Genomic DNA, 18,728 nt, shown 5'->3' with positions numbered 1-18,728 from the left:
TTTGTGTTTATCGTTTTTTTTTGTGGGGAGGGGGCAAGGGGGGGTGGGGGGATGTGGGGAATTGGAATGTTTTTGACAGGTTATCCGGATTCCCATTGCGATTAGTGTGGGAAATTCTCCGCTGCTAAAATTTCTTGGCGAACAAAAAGCAAATAAAAAACAGAAAGATTCCACTAGTTTCGTAGCCTTATAAGAGAGAGAGAGAGAGAGTGTGTGTGTGTGTGTGTGTGTGTGTGTGTTAACGGAAGCTTACTCGATTTATATTTATTACTTGTTAGCATCAGAAACTGCAAATGCCCGCAGTAAGAATCGCAGTCTTTTTAAGAAAAACTCTTGTAAGTAGAGGAAGTTTTTGTATATTGTATATACGTTTTATACATCATTTAGTGTTGCAAACAAAACTGTTAATTTATTTACCAGTACCAGTACTCTATTATTATGTAATTCAACTTTGTAGCAGAGAAACAAAACAAAACACAAACTCAAGACACTGCAACTTAAAGACACGTGAACCACCAAGTAATGTTGGTTGGCTCCGTGTGTGTGCTAAATCCAAGGTCGATGGTAATAACAGTGACTGGAGAGTACCTCTGTATGTGCAGTAAAGGAGTTACTTGTATTGTGTTTTGGTAACAGCGTTTGTTTGTTGCGATTCTGGTAACACTGCGTATCAGCTGGAGTCGTCTTGTCTAAGTATCTACAGTAAGTATTGGATATCTCTGCTGTTGGGATGTTTTCATTTTAATTTCATGAAGTTGAAGAAATCTCTCTCTCTCTCTCTCTCTCTCTCTCTCTCTCTCTCTCTCTCTCGTGAGCGCCACTCTCGCACGCACGCAGGAGCGCGCTTGCGAGCTAGCAAGCTTCGTCAACGTGAGTTGAGCAAATAGATCAGTCAGTATTCGGTCATACATCTTTAACTTGGAAAATCTTGCGTATCATTCTGGAACACGGGGAAACCAGCATCCAATTGACTTCATTTACTTAAAGGTTGATTATTTAAAGTAGCTGTGATGACAGTTAATATTGCGTTATTCATTGTTTATAGTTGTTATGATTCTTCTTCTTCTTGTCCCCACGAAATGGAAAGCAGGACGAGAAGAGGAATGAAATAGTCGAGGTTTTACGGCGAATGTCTTGATCCCTGACTCGAAAGTAGTTGCGAATGATGAAGCACATCTCTTGTTGTGGTCTTTTCTCTCTCTTTCTCTCTCGTTTTGCCTTCCCTCTCAGATATGAAGGAATTGTGCAGTGTTGCCAGATCTCCGATGCCATCTTTTTATCTTTTTCTTTATATACGGGTTGCAGTTCGTTCTTCATCTTTGTTTAGATTTGCCTTTTAGTTGGTGTTGTTTTCAGTGTACCTTTGTAAGGTTTTTATATATATATATATATATATATATATATATATATATATATATATATATATATATATATATATATATATATATATAAATGTATATATATGTTTTACTATTTTTCTCGAAAGATAAATTCGCCTGACCTTGACGCTGTGAGAGATGTATGTGCTCAGCATAGCAAGGTGTTTTATTTAATGTTAAATTTCTGTGCTGGGAAATGCGACTCTGTGAGGAGAAGACTTAGCCAGCCATTGTAATACACACACACACACACACACACATGCAATTGCTGTATATACCGGTATAAACACATTATGTATCCTATGTGGAAGTAGCGAGTTTTGTATTGTTTATTTTTTTCCATTCATTTCTTTCTCATTGGGTTTGAGTAATAGTAATATCTCTCTCTCTCTCTCTCTCTCTCTCTCTCTCTCTCTCTCTCTCTCTCTCTCTCTCTCTCTCTCTCTCTCAACGTGCCCTCATTTATATGTCTGAGATTTAGTGTTTTGTTTACGTTCATCGTGGTATTGAGAACTTGGGTTTCCCGTTCAAAGGTCAAATTTTAAAACATATTTCAAAGAGCAAACTGTGGTTTTGTGGTTTTGGAAGAGGTCAAATTTAGATGATAATGAGAGAGAGAGAGAGAGAGAGAGAGAGTAAGTAGACACTGTGAACAAAACATTGAACATGCTTGCAGACGTAACTTCCAAAAAAATGACGAAAAGTAGCCAGTCCCACTTATTTTTGCAAACTCCTTTTAGCATTTTGGAGTCTGGGTGTTTTAAAATGAAGGCACTGAAGCTCTCCTCCTTTGACACTCCTCCCCCCCTTTCCTTTACTTCACTTAATCCCAATCTTCATAAGAAGAATGCGATAGGAAAACGAACGGAGATTGGTAAGTCGACGAAGACGCTTGGCTGTCACGGTGGGCATGTTTGAGACCCGGGGAAGGCGGGCATGTGTGTGCCAAGAGGGTAGGTAGGGTCCAGTGTGTTAGGCATTCGTTCGTGGGAATCCCGTTTCTCTTGAAGGAGGGGCAGAGGGAGGAGGAGGAGGAGGAGGAAGAAGGGGAGAAGTAGGAGGGAGAGGGGAGAGGTGTTACTTGGCGTGGTCGAAATACCTGGCATCAGATGAGAAGAAGAAGAAAAAGAAGCGGCTTTGGCCCAGGGCGAAAATAGGTGTCGGCTGCGCCAATTTAGCCCTCGGGAGGCACTCCTAATGTGGCTAGGGGCACTGTGCCTCTGTCCTCTCTCTCTCTCTCCTCCTCCCCCTCCCTCTCTCCTCCCTACCCCCTCCCTCCATGCCCCAAGGAGGGAAGAACGCCTTAGTCAGTCCTCTATATAAGGGCACAGGCACACCCCGTACCTCCGCGCGCGCGCGTTCTACCCATTCTGAGTCACTAAAGTATTCGCCTTTATATTTTTTAATGCCTTTTTCCTTCCGAACCGTCATGTGACAGACAAACGGACGCATGCGCATAGTAATCGTATTTTAAGTTATATGCATAAGAAATGCGTGTTTATGTATACAGATGCACACATACACGCTGCAAGGTAATTATATATGTTTACATTTCATAAACATAAGTACTGGCTTTTGTTTACCTTTTGCATTTAACCACCTAACAATTTATACTACTCATTCATTTCTGGGCACTGTTTACATTGCGTATCTCTTCAGCATTGATACGTTTCACCAGTTACTTTTCACCAGGTTAATTGTAACCAGTTACTTTTTAAAATCAGTTTCATATCCAGTACTGTGGTATTTTTTCCTGTTACAGTTCAGTTGGCCGTTACGTAGATCAAGTTTGTTACAGTTCAGTCTGTTATGCCGTTTGATGTGTATCTTAGTATATTTTGATTGATTGATCATGTTATCTGGCGTCTCATAGTATAGAAGAGGTACCATTACCCTTATGGATTTTTATGGATTAGATATTCATTTGGTATCCTAACTCCATACTGAAAATACTTTAGATCAACTTCTCGTTTGAGTAAAGATAGTCTTTTTAAAGTTATTCATTTCGTTTGAAAGCAAAATAATCTTTACTGGATTTTAATACGGACTTATCTTTCAAAGTCTTGTTGCATCATGTATATAAGCGCTCAGGTAGATTATATATATGTTAGTATATATATATATATATATATATATATATATATATATATATATATATATATATATATATATATATATATATATATTTGTGTGTGTATGTGTACATAGGTTTGTCTTGTGCCTTAGAGTGTTTTAACTGTAAAGCCTTTACCATAGATGTTACCCTCGTGTTGTTTTAGCCCGGGCAACATTAATTAATTTGGAAAAATCCGAATATCTTTCATTAAATTTTCTGAATTTTCGGTTATACAAAACGACAACAAAACATCAAATAACGCTTTTGCGTTATTACATAAAACATCATAACTTCATTTCATACCACTGAGATACCTTCCACTTGCATAAGTGAGCGCGTGACCACGCGTGTATTAATGAAACAGATTCCTTAAAAATAGCTCTAATGGGTTTGTTATGGGAAATTCAGGAAGGGGGAGGGAGGAAGGGAAAGATTGGGTAGGGGGAGGGGGGGACATCATCGTTGGGTGGCAACGGAAGGAAGGAGCCGATGGGGGTGGGGTGGGGGTAAGGTGCCAGTGACGTCACAAAACGAGTGCCAAAGAAACCACATGACCAGACTGATGGCACCCGACCTCCTCCTCCTCTTCTGCTTTCCACCCCACCCCCCAGTCCTCAAATCCTTGCTTTCTTATCCCTCCCACCCCCTCCCCTTCCCCCCTTTTCCCCAACACCTCGCTAACATTTCGTTTTATTACCGATTATGGTGTGAGGCTGAGGGCAGGACACGTAAATGAATTATTTTGAAAGTGCTGAGGTTGTGATGCCAACCCCCACCCCTCCCCCACCTTTTCTAGTGCCTTGTTGTTTTTGGTTTTATTTAGTCGTGTTTATGTATGTATGAATGTATATATATAGACATAAATTATATATATATACATATACATATATTGGCAACTTCATACAAAACTACAGCAGTACTGTTACAGAGTACTTGTGCATACGTAATTCGAATAACCGCGCCTTCATATTTAATAGCAAAAATTTTGTTTTAACAGTTATACAGAATATCACAAGCAGTTCATTAACCCCTCATTAAACTGTTTAATAGAGCAGAGCTTGTAACCCGTTGTAGCTAAAATCTCATATAAGTTTTTATGTTCCCAAGTTTTTGTCGCTGGGGTTTTACGTTTTGTGTATTGCACTTTTTCATCGTCGGATGTCTCGAGTGTCGGCAACACAAGACTGAAATTGTTTGGTTTTTCCCACTTTACAAAATATGTGAAGATTTTCTAAGTACCAAAGAAGTCTGGGGGCGAATTTGGGAATTGCTGAATAGTCTTTGAGTCTGTATTAACTTTATATTTATTTATTTTTCCATTTATTTTATTTATTTCACTGCGATCGCCTGCGAGTTAAGAAAAAGACAAAAAAATGGTAAAAAATTGTCGAAATGTTTGAAATTGAAAGTCTTATATTTGAGGTGATGTATCTCTCTCTCTCTCTCTCTCTCTCTCTCTCTCTCTCTCTCTCTCTCTCTCTCTCTCTCTCTCTCTCTCTCTCGCGTAATTACGATGCACGATAACCAGTCACGGCCGGCGCAGGCTCAGAAGAAGAATAAGAAGAAGAAGAAGACGGTGGGCGCTATAGGATCAACTGGGGTATCTCCGCATATATAAATCAGGTGAACTGGGGTAAATATAGCCCGTAGTTATTTGTGCGTTTGAGTGCGGTATTTGCGGCGTGAGTCTAGCGGGTGGCCTCTTGTGGGAGGGGGCGGGGGAAGGGATCTGGGATGGAGATTGGGGGTTCTTTTTGTCACGGCTGGACGAAAACCTCAGCGGGAAAACCCCTCGGCACCAACAGCAGGGTTGGCAACCCACATACACACAACTACACAGGGCTGTCCCACAAATTCTCTCGCTCGCGCAGGAGAGAAGTAGAAGCATCTAGTTCTCTGTACCCCAGTCCTCCATCTTCCTCTTCCCCTTCCCCATGTCTTAAGTGCCAATTAGGATATTTCGTCGAAATGAAAGATGACTTGGGATTAAAAATCTCTGGAGAAATTACGTGATTCTGAGGAGAAGTAGTCCCCTATCGCCAAATATTTCTCGTGGCATGTTTCATCTCCTCCGAAGACTTGGCAGGAACTTAGTTGGTGGCAAGCAGCATCACCAGCCTCCATGACCATATATGTATATGTACTCAAGTCCTGGCGTGCCATCTCCCCCCCTTCCCTTCCCCACCCCCCAAACTCCATTGAAAAAGGGGGAAGGAAGTATGTTTTGGAGGGGACACAAGACTCTTTGGTATATGCGTACCAGCCATCTTGACCTGAGACAGGTTATTTGGGTCAAGTTACACGTTTTTCCCCACTTTTTAAATTTCGAGAAAAATACACCTCTTGTTTGTTGACCTGGCTTTTCGCCAAGGGGGGAAACCCGTGGTGCTTTGGTGACCTTGGAAGCAATATGACCTTGAGTTCCTTCTTCTTCTTCTTTCCGTTTTGGTTGCGCAATGAATTTCTGCGACGATTAGCCTTCTTGGATAGATCTTGATAAATTGAATGGTAAGACTGTTTTGGGGATTGCTTGAGGAATGTCGCAAGCATTTTGCTTGCTCATGTCTCTCATCATGCTTGAGGAATCAACGGATTTTGCGTAATAAACGCAGAATTCTCACGCATGAATCCCAAGAGCGTCGACGAAGGGAAAAAAAGCTGCTGACCGCATGCTTACCTGTTCTCGATACAGCAGCGTTCAGACGCCATGTTTTTCCTATTTGCAACAGGTGTTTTGTTATGATTTACTTCTCATATCTCCTCCAAGACCCATAAGCAAGTTTTCTAAAAGAAGGGGTCAAAGAAAAAGCGGGTTCTGGCCCTGAAGGAAAAGGAACACTCTCTTTTTAAATAGAGAAGGTTGTAGGTATCATTGAATATATGTTAAAACTTGTGAGTAATAATGTATTGCACATTCTGGCTTTTTACGATCATTGAAAGTAAAATTATGTTTATTGACTGCTTTCACTGATTTTGTTTACTATGACTTATTAAAATTACGGAGTGTGTGCGTATGAATATACACACAATGACACATGTAACTGGGTTTGCGGTCCGTACACATGTGCGTGTGTTTTTGTCCCACTGGAAGACGGTAGCGACAAGTTGTGTGTGTGTGTGTGTGTGTGTGTGTGTGTGTGTGTGTGTGTGTGTGTGTGTGTGTGTGTGCGCTCAACGTCCGTAAATTCAGAGAAAGTTGAATTGGACCTTTTTATGTGACCCTTTCACCCGAGGAAAATATGTGGGAGAACTTCACGGAGAAAGTTCAGGTTAGAAAGTTCCCATTTACGTGGGAGTCGTGTTTTACCGGGAAGACTGTCGACCCTGAATTCACTGGTTTAACAACATTTTTATGTATTTTATTTAGATATTTATTTATTTATTTATTTAAAACAAATTGTTTCCCCTGAAAAACACAAGGCAACAGGTACACACATGCTCACTCTTTTAACTGATGCTTCCTCTGCAGAAAACTTCCTGAATATGTAGGAATATATGAGGAACCCTTTACACACAATGCGCCACTCACCTCAAGTTTTAATTCGCAATGGCGTATTGCATATTAAACCCCTTGGATTCTAACTATATATATATTATATATATATGTACATATATAATTATACAAAAATTATAAAATATCTTTAGTAAATTATAGTGGCAGAACGCATCTAATATAATCCACCGCAATATGTCCATCGTGAGTAATTACATCCTCCCCAAAGTACATTGCGTTCTCACGGTTTATTTTCTTCTCATTTCAGGTCAGACTTGTATTCACATCGCAGCGCAAGAAGGACACAAAGAAATCCTGCAACACTTGACGTGGTACGGAGCAGACATCAATGCAAGGGTGAGTAATTACTGTGTAATTATGATTTTTGTTTCTTTAATTTTAATAATTATTTGTTGTGTCTTTTAGCTTGGTTGATTACGGGAATAATTATTTTTATTGTTATCGAAGCATTACATTTCAAAATTGGGAATATATTGTAATTTGTAGAAGAGCTGTGGTTGTAAGTCACTCAAAATGTCATTTTTATAATAAATTAGTATATTAACATACACATTTACATAATTTAGGCTGTATATTACTTGCGAGATAATTTGTATTTTGCAGTGTTAAAAACAGTTTTCCGAATTTTGAATATTTTCCAAGTAATATACAATACACATTTGTATTCCTTCTTTCAAAGTAACGAATCTCCTTCCTTCCCAAACGGCCAATCTTGACGTAAACTTAACTTTCATCTTTCTCCCGAATAGGAAGGGAAGAGCGGGCGAACTGCGTTGCACTACGCCGTGGAGGCACGTGACCAGGCCCTTGTCGCCTTCTTGGCCGAATCCTGTCGGGCGTCTCTCACTCTGGAGACCTACGCTGGCCTTACGCCTTATCAGGTCAGTGGAGAGGTTTCACAGTGGTTTAAGTACAGCTTCATAGTCCCGTGTGTGAATGCTAAGTCTAACAGTTTAAAAATTATCTGTCAAATATTTCAGTTGTATTATTATTATTATTATTATTATTATTATTATTATTATATCTATTTCAGCTGGCGTTAGCAAACGGAGCCACGGGAATAGCCAATCTTTTGCTAAGCATGGGCGCCCCTGGGGACGCCCTCCCAACCTACCTCACAGCCGATGATGACCTGGACTACGATGAGGTAAATTTCATAAATATTTCTTTTGAGATGAATTCTATAACTGTTAGTTAATTTAAATGCGAAGAAATTTACGTAACCCACAAACACGGTCTAGGTTTGTGTGTGTTTACACGTAACATTCTAGAGAGAGCATAAAATGCATTGAAACATCACTTAGGTGATACTCGCTCTGCCGTCCACTTGACGTAGTCGTTGGGGCTAATTTAAACCTTGGGGAATTCCCTAGACTCGTGTGCAGCTTGCTTCTCGCAAAGAAGAAAATAGCTTTTTTTATATCTTGTTTTGATGTTCACTGCCTTAAAAGAAGTATGGAGAATAGAATCTACAAATAGTCTTATATTTAATGGTGTATTGGGAGGAACAAACAAACATATGCTGTTTTGTCCCGAGCTAAATTGTTGTTACTTTCAGCTACACAGCTGTGAAAGCTGTGAAACAACAGACCACGAATTGTTTTTAATGACAGCTACGATAGCTATAAAATAACAGACCACGTAAAAAATAGTTAAAACATCTGCATATCAGAAATAAGTTATACTGTCAAAACCCAACTATAATATAGTCAGACCCAGATTACTGCGCATATAATCTTGTAGTGGGCAGATTTCTCTGAAATCCCAAACCACGGCATTATCCATCTAATATCAGACAATTCATCAGTAATCCGTCATACTCCGACAAAATCCCAGAATTACCGAGACTCAGAAATCCCTAGTGGTAGCGAAATTCCCTAAAGGGGAGGTTGCGTTGGTCTAGATCACTCCATAACCTACCACAAAGTCTGTGTTACTCCTTGAAGTCCTGAAGTGGTCGTGTGGTTTTCGGGGATGTGGGGGTTGGGGGAGAGAGGACTAGGGACTATTGTAGTACTAGTACAGGGGGTGGGGGACCTAAGGACCAGCGTAGTACTAGTACAGTCGAGTTGAAAATAAGCAAGTTTTTCTGCCACCCCTTTTGGGATGTGGGGTCGTTTCTTTTGATGCGCTAGATGTTGGTGTTGGGGATGAAGAGAGAGAGAGAGAGAGAGAGAGAGAGAGAGAGATGTGTGTGATTTAAGGAGTCTTATGGACCGAACGACCTTGTCTTCATGATTGTGAAAGGAAATTTTGTATAAAAAAAAAAAGTTATTTCCGTTACCTGGTTTATGTGAAGCGCTTGCACGCGCCGAAAAGTTTGTTGTAAGTCACGTGTGTGTGTGTGTGTGTGGTTGTGTTGTGTGTGTAGACTTATATACGTACATATACTTACGCAGAAACAATATGAATACACAATGAAGCCGTAAGCATAAATAAACTTATCCTCTCGTGGAATTCATTAATTCCACGTGAGGTTAAAGAACCGTATCCGCTCTTTCGTGAGTGACCCTGCCAGTACAAATAAATCAATGGGAATTGGGACTTCCCTCTCTTTGTTTATATTACCAAGAAGAAGGCTCTTTTGTTTGGGTTCAGCCAGCGAGAGATACCAGCAAGCAATTTTTTCCTTTTTATATATAAATATTCCACCTTATTGGAATTATTTAGGATTTAAGTACTTAATGTTGAAATGTTTTCTCAAGTATGAAGTTAAGAGATGTTATCCAGTAGAGGAATGTTTAGGAATAATTTTTTTTTTTTTTTTTTTTTTTTTTTTGCGCATTGGGACGAAAGACAGCGGCGCACATTCCTGACGCACGACGTAGCGATTGTGTCGTGCAACGGAGAACGCGGAATTCCCGCCAATCGGTAAAAATGCACCGAGTCTCCGCTGACAAACCATGATGTTGCATTCCTCATCCGGATTTTCGTTAAGAAGAAAAGCGTTGAATAAATAGATCAATATTTACTTAGGTTGCTTGCTGTAGGCCTAAACTTTAATTCTTAATATTATGCATAGTTTTTGTATGTTTATGAATTTATTTTGACCCTTTTATACATTTTCGTTATGTAAATGGAACCATAAGAAAATATTAACGTGGTAACACCACTCCACCTCGATATAAAGAAAAGAAAATTGCAAATTAATAAAAAGAAATAGGACATTTGCTACGATCTCTAGAAGTGGTGCCAGAAAGGTCTAAAACGAGGTGGTGGGAAGGTCCAGAGATATTACACGGGGAGGGGTAGAAGGGAATTGAGGGACGGTGCCAGCGTGTCTGGCTGGAACGACGACTGGAGTCACGTTGACATTCCAGCGCTGGGAATTCCTTCACACGTTATTGAGTCTTGGAATATTCCTCCCCGGACTTTTACCAAGAGGCAATCATGTGATAATCAGATGGAAAGGTCAAACGCGTCTCCGTGCTGGGAACCCAATTTGGAGATGACATTACAGTACTTTATTTTATGCTTCATGAATAATAATTGACCTGGGGACTTTTGAAGAATTGATTTCCCTTCTCAAGTATTTTTTTGTGCTTACGAGTTAAAACACATTTTGATGTTTCCTGTTGACAGAAAAAGTTAAATTGTTTGAGTATGAACCATTTACACCAACATTATTGTTGTTGTTGAACATGAGCCTAAAGAAAATTCTTGCATTTTTCATTACTGTACCCATTTGTGATCCTTTTCTGTATTTACCTTGAATTTTTGGTACAAGTTCTATTTCCAAAATTCTCTAATTTTACTAATCAACAGTTGTGATATCATTTATTAATAGTTTTTAATTATCCATCAATTTGTTTGTCAAGTTCAGTTCTAAAGTGATCACGTATAAGATTAAGTATTATAATTGCATCAGTGTTACAGACAAGTATCAAGTGGTTTACTCAATTTTTTTTTCTCTCTCTCTTCCACAGGTCACTGGACCAGTTGAGATTAGCAACGGTTGGGGAGGCATGGATGATTTAAGGATTGGTGGGGTTCCTGTGCCCATGTCAATGCCCGTTTCAGTGAATGACAGCACCCCTTTCAACCCTGACAGATATCTTTAAAGGAATACCTCTACCACCATGAGGTTTGATTCAAGAAAATATTTTTCGTCCCTTTTCCGCTTAGGGAATGGAAGACTGGCAGAGAGGACCACCTCGCCAGGATCTTGCATGGGAATTGTCATTTGATCCTGCTAAGGCTACGAAGCCTCAAGGACACCGTGGGCAGGAATGCTCGTTGGGAGTCTTTCTTTCATTTGGTCAAATCCAGAATGAAAAATGTCCCTATGCTGTATTCTAGAAGCTCCAAGAGTTTCCGGACAAGTTCTCCGCAAGGTAGCATCCTTTGCTGAATAAAAGGAAAACTGCAAATACACGTTGGTATTCAGTCAATCGTGTGCGTTTACTGTTGAAAGACCATGTTGTTGATCAAGTCTGAAATTTTTCTCAAGGGTGAAACGTTCTCAGTGATTAGTTAACTGTATTATTAAAAAAATAGCTATGACATATAAAAGTGAGATTGGCTATAAGTGACAGGGTGGTGCCTTGTACTTGGTGTTTGTTTTGTACAAGATATGATACCAAACTCAAGAGTCAAGTGGAATAGACAAACTGTCAATTTACAGACGGTACTGGTGCTTTACAGTATAAAAAGTGCGTTTTCCATCTTGAGAGTTGTTTTTTTGTATAGTATACATAATATCGTAGTGCTGTACATGTATATTTTCTTTTCTATTGATAGTCTGTGAAGACTATTTTTTTATTAGTAAGATTTAAAAAGGTTAATTTGCCCCTTGAGAAATGGCAGTTAACATTTTGAAACTTTTTTTTTATTTTTGTTATTTTGAGAGGCCATGTTCGTATGTCTGCTTCTCGCTTTATTTTAGAGTAGAACGATTGAATATCTGTGATCTCAGTCAGTGGAGTAGATGGTCAAAATGGGTACGTCACATTAAATACAGGAATCTTTTTATTTGGAAATTTTAATTTTGAAAATTGTTTTCAATCATAGCCATAGGAATGCGAAGTAATGTTATACAGGCAGTGTTATCCCTTAAGATGCAAAATGAAAGTATGTAACTATGAGTAATTTCATTAGGCATTGCTGATTGTTAGGTAGAAGTCGCACAGAACCATAAGTCACGAAAGTCAAGTTGGTTCAGTGTCAAGAATATATTCAAGTAAACGTTTTCATTGCTCTTGGAGAACTAGCTTATGTCGGCAAATTTTCTAGACGAATTTGGAACTTGCAAGAAAGCTAGGTTTCATTGTCTTTAGTAAGAGCTTAAGTAATATGTTTGCTAAAATCAGTCATGGATTTGCAGTAGTGAAATATGAAACAGAATACTTAGTTTACTAGTCTTCTTAGAGAGGTTTGAGGGTCAACATATTTCCTTAACTATTGACTGTAGTTTAGCATTGCACTGCCTTTTAACTTAAGACATCTGAATGCGACCTGAAAAGAAGTGGTAAGCATTACGTGGGGAACCTTATTGGGAAAAGTTGAAATACTTAGCAGACTAGTTCGTATTTAATGTACATTTGTACCTGCCATATACTTGCATGATTAATCAAAAAGCACTGTTGAGGAAGAAAATAGGGTCAGGACATCATAATATTAATTATGATAGCAACACAGGATGTGAAGTCCGAATCAATTTGTATTCTCAGCATGATATCAGACAGTCAAAATCTGCATGAGGAATTCATGAGTGGAAGGCCAGAATGTCTTTGGTAGTCAAAATGTGAAAAACAAAGATTTAAGTGTTGGAGAATATATATATATTTTTCAAGAAAGAAAATATTAAATTGCTATAATATATATACTGTACACTGAACTTGTTCAATACAAACCCATTTAAGCATATTCCATTGATTTCATGGTGCCCAGCTTTTCTACTATAACTCTTATTGTTTTTCTTTGCACTTAGGAATATAGTTACAACATCCTTTGGCTGTTGTGTTAAAGATATATATGGTTTATATTTATATATTATATATATCTACATTACAGTTTTAAATAGTATTCTGACAGAACGTTAGGTATATTTAATTTATCAACACTGTACATTGTTATTTCTTCTAGTAAGATTTCATTAGTCCTCTCTATTGCTACAAATCCATAAAGCAAATTTACTTGCTATGTTAATTTAAAACCATGTGTATTTATAATTTTCCACAGTGAATAGACATTTAGAACTTGTGAATACTAGTTATATTTCAACTTTAGGAAATGCAAGATCCTAAAGGAAAATTTCCTAATGGAAAAAACAAGTCTTGTTTACGAGTCCTAGTGATCAAATGTATTGTGATGCTGTATACCATTTTTTTTTTTTTTTTTTTTTAATATGGTATTGTAGCTTATTATATATATACAAGGATAGGCAGTATTAGCCTCCTTCCCAAGATGTTGAATGCTGGAAATACATCTTTCTATTCCTTAACTTTGAAACCTCTTAATTGTTCTGTAAATATTATGCTGTATATATATATATTTGTACAACATTGTCTGGTCCTAATTTTTTGTCTAATAAAATTTATTTATTTATAATGTGATGGTTTTATTTTAAATACCCAGCTGTATAGAGTTTTGAATTGAAAAATTTTACATAGACAAAATACTATATTTTGATAGCTAAATGTGAGAAATGTTAAAAAATAGTTTTATCATAAACTGAGAAAACTTAAAATGGTCTGTACAACAAAATCTGACCTACGCTGATTTGAAATGACAGAACCATACAGCATACTTTGTGTGCATTACTACAGCACAATCATGCTGTTAAAATATCATTTACAATAACATAAATTACAGTCACACTATGAACATATGGTTTAAAATGACACACAAAATTACAAATGAAAATCTACTGAACAGTTCATGGACTGTAAACAATTTAAAGCGACATGAAAAATTACAACAGATAATCTAATGAACAGATTATGAAAAGCAACATATAATTTGAAATGACATGTAAACTTGCAATGGAAAATTTACTGAACATATATGAAAAATAATTTAGCGACATGTAAAATTACAATAGATAATCTCATGAACAGTTTATGAAATGCAGATCCTGCTATTCTCATTTGAAAGATAAACCTGTAGACAAAATGCTTTGCTTCCCCTTGTACAAGAGTACAAGAATCCAGAGAAATGAACGAATTCAGACCAAAATAATGAGAATGAACATCACAATACACTGGTGGACTTTGTAGGCTCTCTCGTGGATTACAAAGTTGTCCCCTTCACTAGATGACCGATACACCTGCTAATTCACCATAACAACCCACACAGGTAGTGTTCTTAGACACCTGATAGTGCTAGCTGGTGTCAACACACCTTAGATGCAAATTTCTCCCCATGTAGTACCACAAAACACAAAAGGCACAAATCAGTTTCTCTTCACCGTTGCCTGCAAAGTTTCAAAATGAGGTGACCAAAAACTTGAATCTTCTGTCAGTACATGACAGTTTCTGAGCTTCTGCTTCAAACTGAGGAATCAATGAAAATGACACGCACTCCAACCCTCTAAAAGTTAAGTATATCTTAGTTTTACCAGACCACTGAGCTGATTAACAGCTCTCCTAGGGCTGGCCCGAAGGATTAGACTTATTTAACGTGGCTAAGAACCAATTGCTTACCTAGCAACGGGACCTACAGCTTATTGTGGAATCCGAACCACATTATAGCGAGAAATTAATTTCTATCACCAGAAATAAATTCCTCTAACTCTTCATTAGCCGGCCGGTGGGTGGGCTGTGGAAGTACCTACTCACCTGTTGTAAACCAGCCTTCTTTGGGATTAGGGACTATGTTATGTGGTTGAGATGGAATTATGATAAAAGGCTCTGGTTTGTATATGAAAGGAAAATACAAATAAAAAAAATCTAACATCACTTCTACCCCCACTGCGACATGGCCCGAGCATCTGCAATCCTGGTGGATACGATGGGTACAGTAATGGTACCAAGATTGGGTGGGCAGCAGTCCTTGAGGGGCACTCTATACTTGTCCTGAAGGACAGAATGTCCAGGGTTCTGCTCCATCTCTACTTCAAATTGCCCATCGGCATAAGCTGGTAGGCAAGCGTGGACGGATTAGAAAGGCTCCATAACATTCAAAGAGGAAGACAACTGGACTCCATGTCTTAGTTCAATGGAGTGGAGGCCCATCCTGAAACCAGACATAAAAGGCTTAACTGCAGAAGTCTTTATCATCCCAGAGGACTTCAAGATCACGTGGTGGATGAAGGTTTTGTAATAGCTTGTTACTGGAATTGGAATATAAAATTTAGGCCAAAGAACAAGTGTTGGGACCTATGAGGTCATTCAATGCTGAGAATATTATTAAAATAATTAAGTGAGGATGGAAAGTAAGATGGAAAAGATGGAAGAAAGAGAACATGAACAGAATGCCTGAAGTGCACTGTGTGAAGAGCACTGACAGCACCATCCCCCTATGGGACGAAGTGGTTTAGGGAACTGGTTCCCAACCCAATTTCTGTTGCACTGCTAAGCTGAACGTTCATGCTTCCTCTGGAAGCTATGGCCTCGAGTGCATGTAAATATAGGAATATGTATTTGTGTATCTACTTAGAATTTCCGAACTCTATTTAAATATTCATTTAATCAACATTAGCTAAAATATTGAAACAAATTCTCACACACACACATGCACTGGCTTCATTTAATCCTCCTTACACTCATTCTGATAACTACAGAGAAAAAATGTCGAAATATAACTACAATGGAATATAGAATTTAGGCCAAAGGCCAAGCTCTGGGACACATGAGGTCATTCAGCTCTGAAAGGGAAGGGGGTGGATAGCAAGATGGAAGAAAGAGAATGTGAGTGGAGGTATAGTAAAAGGAACAAAAGAGGTTGCAGCTAGGGGATATAACTACCATATTTACAAAATTTCATTTCAGTCCTAGCTAATATTCTGAAGACAGAAAACCACACCCTCTTATTTCTAGGTCATCACTTTCATGATATGAGAAAACTGGTTATACTTACAGTTCCACAAACTTATGCAGTCTCCAGTTGCTTCACAGCTCAGTGTAACACAGTCTAGCACTTGCTTATGCAGCAGCTACTTGATCAGTAAAACTACATCCAGTCTTCAAGAACAGTCTTTAAAACAGCAGCGATACCCAGGAACCACCAAATTTTACATAGCCCTATTAAATCACTGTAATGCTAACATCTAGACATGGCGAAATGTTACACTTAATTCCTGGGATGAACAGACACAAAAAAAGAAACATCAGCTACTAAACATCCCATTACCATATAAACAAAATGTGGTACACATAAGATTCAATTGGGATTCATTCAGTTCGCAAAGAGAGTCTGAAATATAAAACAAGAGTGTTAAACAGGTATGAGAGAGAACTACAGTATCAAAAAATTAAACATTATATATCTTTAACAACACACATTGCCTTTTGGTTTTACTTTAGTATCCCAACTCTCGAGCAAACTACTACCAGCAGAAAACTTGGAGAAAAAGAGAGCAAACATCTTCCAGCACTGTTCCATAGATCAGCCTATTCACCTGATCCAAGACATAACTAACATCCTCAAAACAAGAGTTGGATTCTCTCCTTAAAAAGAGGCTGACGACCCAGTCAGCCCTGATGATAGCTCTCATAATGTGGACGCAATCAATCAGACCTTGATGTGCCAATCACCAAATAAGACTAAAGATAGTCATAACTGTTAAAAACCATGGTCCAAAATACAGTTGGCTTTTAGATTATAACATGTTTGAAGTCAGTTCATAACTGCTCAAAACTGTAGTTTATACTGTACACCATACGCTTCTGCACAACTGGTCAAAACTGAGGAGGATGCACTATGGATGAGCAACTGTGCGCTCCACTGGGCATGCACACCACTGCTTGAACAAACTGGAGACATATCAAGCACTTACCTGGTAACATGCATGTGGCTTGCTATAATATGATGCACATGCATAATCCTGAGATCACATGCATACATCATGAGTTCTGAACATGCCTGGCACCACCCATGGGTACTGAACAATGGAGAACTTTAGTGAATGAAAACAGCATGCACACGCACATTCCAGTGACCACACACAAAAATGAGTGAAAAGGTAGAAGGAACTATCCAGCACATAGGCAGTCGCTGGGTTGCGTCGGCTTCCGTTCCAAAGCTGCACTTTAACCTGGAAAACAACGTAACCAGGAACATCACAAGACAAATGTATCAAAATGAGAAGTAAAGCCTTACCATTAATCCTCTGGGGGTACTGTACAGTATTTTACTTGCATTCTGATGTGGTGTGCATCCAAAAACCTCCAAATTTCCACTTTACATTGTAGCTGTATTTTGTTTTTGCATTCTGATCAGAACATCTGTGAAAGCCATTATTTTATTAATATAAACCTCCAAATTTCGTAAACACTTTACATTGGAGACCCTGTATGTAGTCCCTCTTGTAATGACACAGAGTCCGATGTACCAAAGGCCCCATCTGTACGTATAAGATATGAAGACTGCAACTGAGCAGGGTGAGAGTGGTAATGAACTGGTGATTGAGTAGAGATGGGAAGACTAACCTGAGAACATCTGCCATGCACGCATGGCCTTTGGACCGAAAGCCATTTTTTGCAGTGAATAAGTATGAGATTTTCGGGATTATGAAAAGAGAGAGAGAAACATGATGTTGATAGTTTAAAATGATGAGTCATGGGACCAAGTAAATTGAAGACTAACCATAACAAACCTCCAAGATGTGGGAAAGGAAGGAGGAGTTAGAGGATAGGTTATGAAGCGAAAAGGTCAGCAAAATTGACCTGATTTGTCCTTGCCAAAAGTGGGAGTTAAGATTGAACCATTAAGAGTAAAGTAGGAGTCCTCAAGGAGGCGGAGTTTTATTCAACATAGGTCCAGAGTTCATTCTGATCAATTTTTAGCCAGAGTTACTTGGAAACCAAATTGGGTAGGATTGTGTCACTCAAGCTCCTCTCTTAACATCAAGAAATTTCTAAGTCCAGGGTGGCCGTGTGATATAGTAGAGTTAGAATAAAACTTATGAAAAACCGTAAAAAAAAAAAAAAAAAAAAAAAAAAAAAAAGATGCAGTGAATAAGTATGAGATTCACTGATCGGGATTATGAAAGAGAGAGAGAGAGAGACATGATGTTGAAGTTTAAAATGATGAGTCATGGGACTGAAGCAAACAAGATGTGGAAAGGAAGGAGGAGTTGAGCGAAAAGGCAAAATTGTGATTTGAGTGGGGTTAAGATTGAAGTCTCTTGAGAAGGGGTCATTAGACTCTACCAAGCATACTTCTGGTGATTGAGTAGAGATGAGAAGACTGGGTGTATGTGATCCCACATTTTTGAGCACAGTACAATGACCGTGTCTGTAGACTTCACTTGATAGTAACGCAGGGACTCGTAAGTTAGGTTGAAATTGCAAAAAACCTGTTTTATTCTAACTCTACTATATCACACGCCCGCCACCCCTTGGTTAACCGAGACCAATCCGCACTAAAAATTGCAAATAACCTATGTTGAATAAAACTGTCTCTACTTTACACATGTTCAATCTTTCTGCAGATTTATTTGGGTGAAGCAGATAAATAAGAGTCCTGATCAAAACGTGGGAGGCAAAGTCCTGTCAAGGTCAACTTGAGGTACCAAGCAAGGTTGGCGAGCCCCTTGTCAGCCCTACCTATGGTGGAT

At 38.6% G+C, this 18,728-nt stretch overlaps 1 protein-coding gene and 1 long non-coding RNA gene across 4 annotated transcripts in view; one reads left to right on the top strand and one right to left on the bottom strand.

Annotated features, from left to right (window-relative positions):
- The window catches only part of LOC136853610 (NF-kappa-B inhibitor cactus-like), a 110,903-nt gene extending 97,345 nt beyond the window's left edge, over positions 1 to 13,558 (top strand). For all 3 annotated transcript variants that reach the window (XM_067129374.1, XM_067129375.1, XM_067129373.1), the window contains 4 exons: positions 7,257 to 7,345; positions 7,759 to 7,890; positions 8,043 to 8,156; positions 10,936 to 13,558. In XM_067129374.1, the coding sequence (XP_066985475.1) occupies positions 7,257 to 7,345; positions 7,759 to 7,890; positions 8,043 to 8,156; positions 10,936 to 11,070 (470 nt within the window). In that variant the 3' untranslated portion in view covers positions 11,071 to 13,558. The remainder of the gene's footprint in view (positions 1 to 7,256; positions 7,346 to 7,758; positions 7,891 to 8,042; positions 8,157 to 10,935) is intronic.
- On the bottom strand, positions 13,332 to 17,360 carry LOC136853612 (uncharacterized). Its single transcript, XR_010857512.1, has 2 exons — positions 16,028 to 17,360; positions 13,332 to 15,184 (listed from the first exon to the last, which is right to left on the bottom strand). It is a non-coding gene; the product is annotated as an uncharacterized lncRNA (long non-coding RNA).
- Positions 17,361 to 18,728: the final 1,368 nt, after the last annotated feature.

The sequence above is a fragment of the Macrobrachium rosenbergii genome, chromosome 27, assembly GCF_040412425.1.
Source record: "Macrobrachium rosenbergii isolate ZJJX-2024 chromosome 27, ASM4041242v1, whole genome shotgun sequence".
In the NCBI taxonomy this organism is placed as follows: domain Eukaryota; kingdom Metazoa; phylum Arthropoda; class Malacostraca; order Decapoda; family Palaemonidae; genus Macrobrachium; species Macrobrachium rosenbergii.
This window is presented reverse-complemented; position numbering and strand designations above follow the sequence as displayed.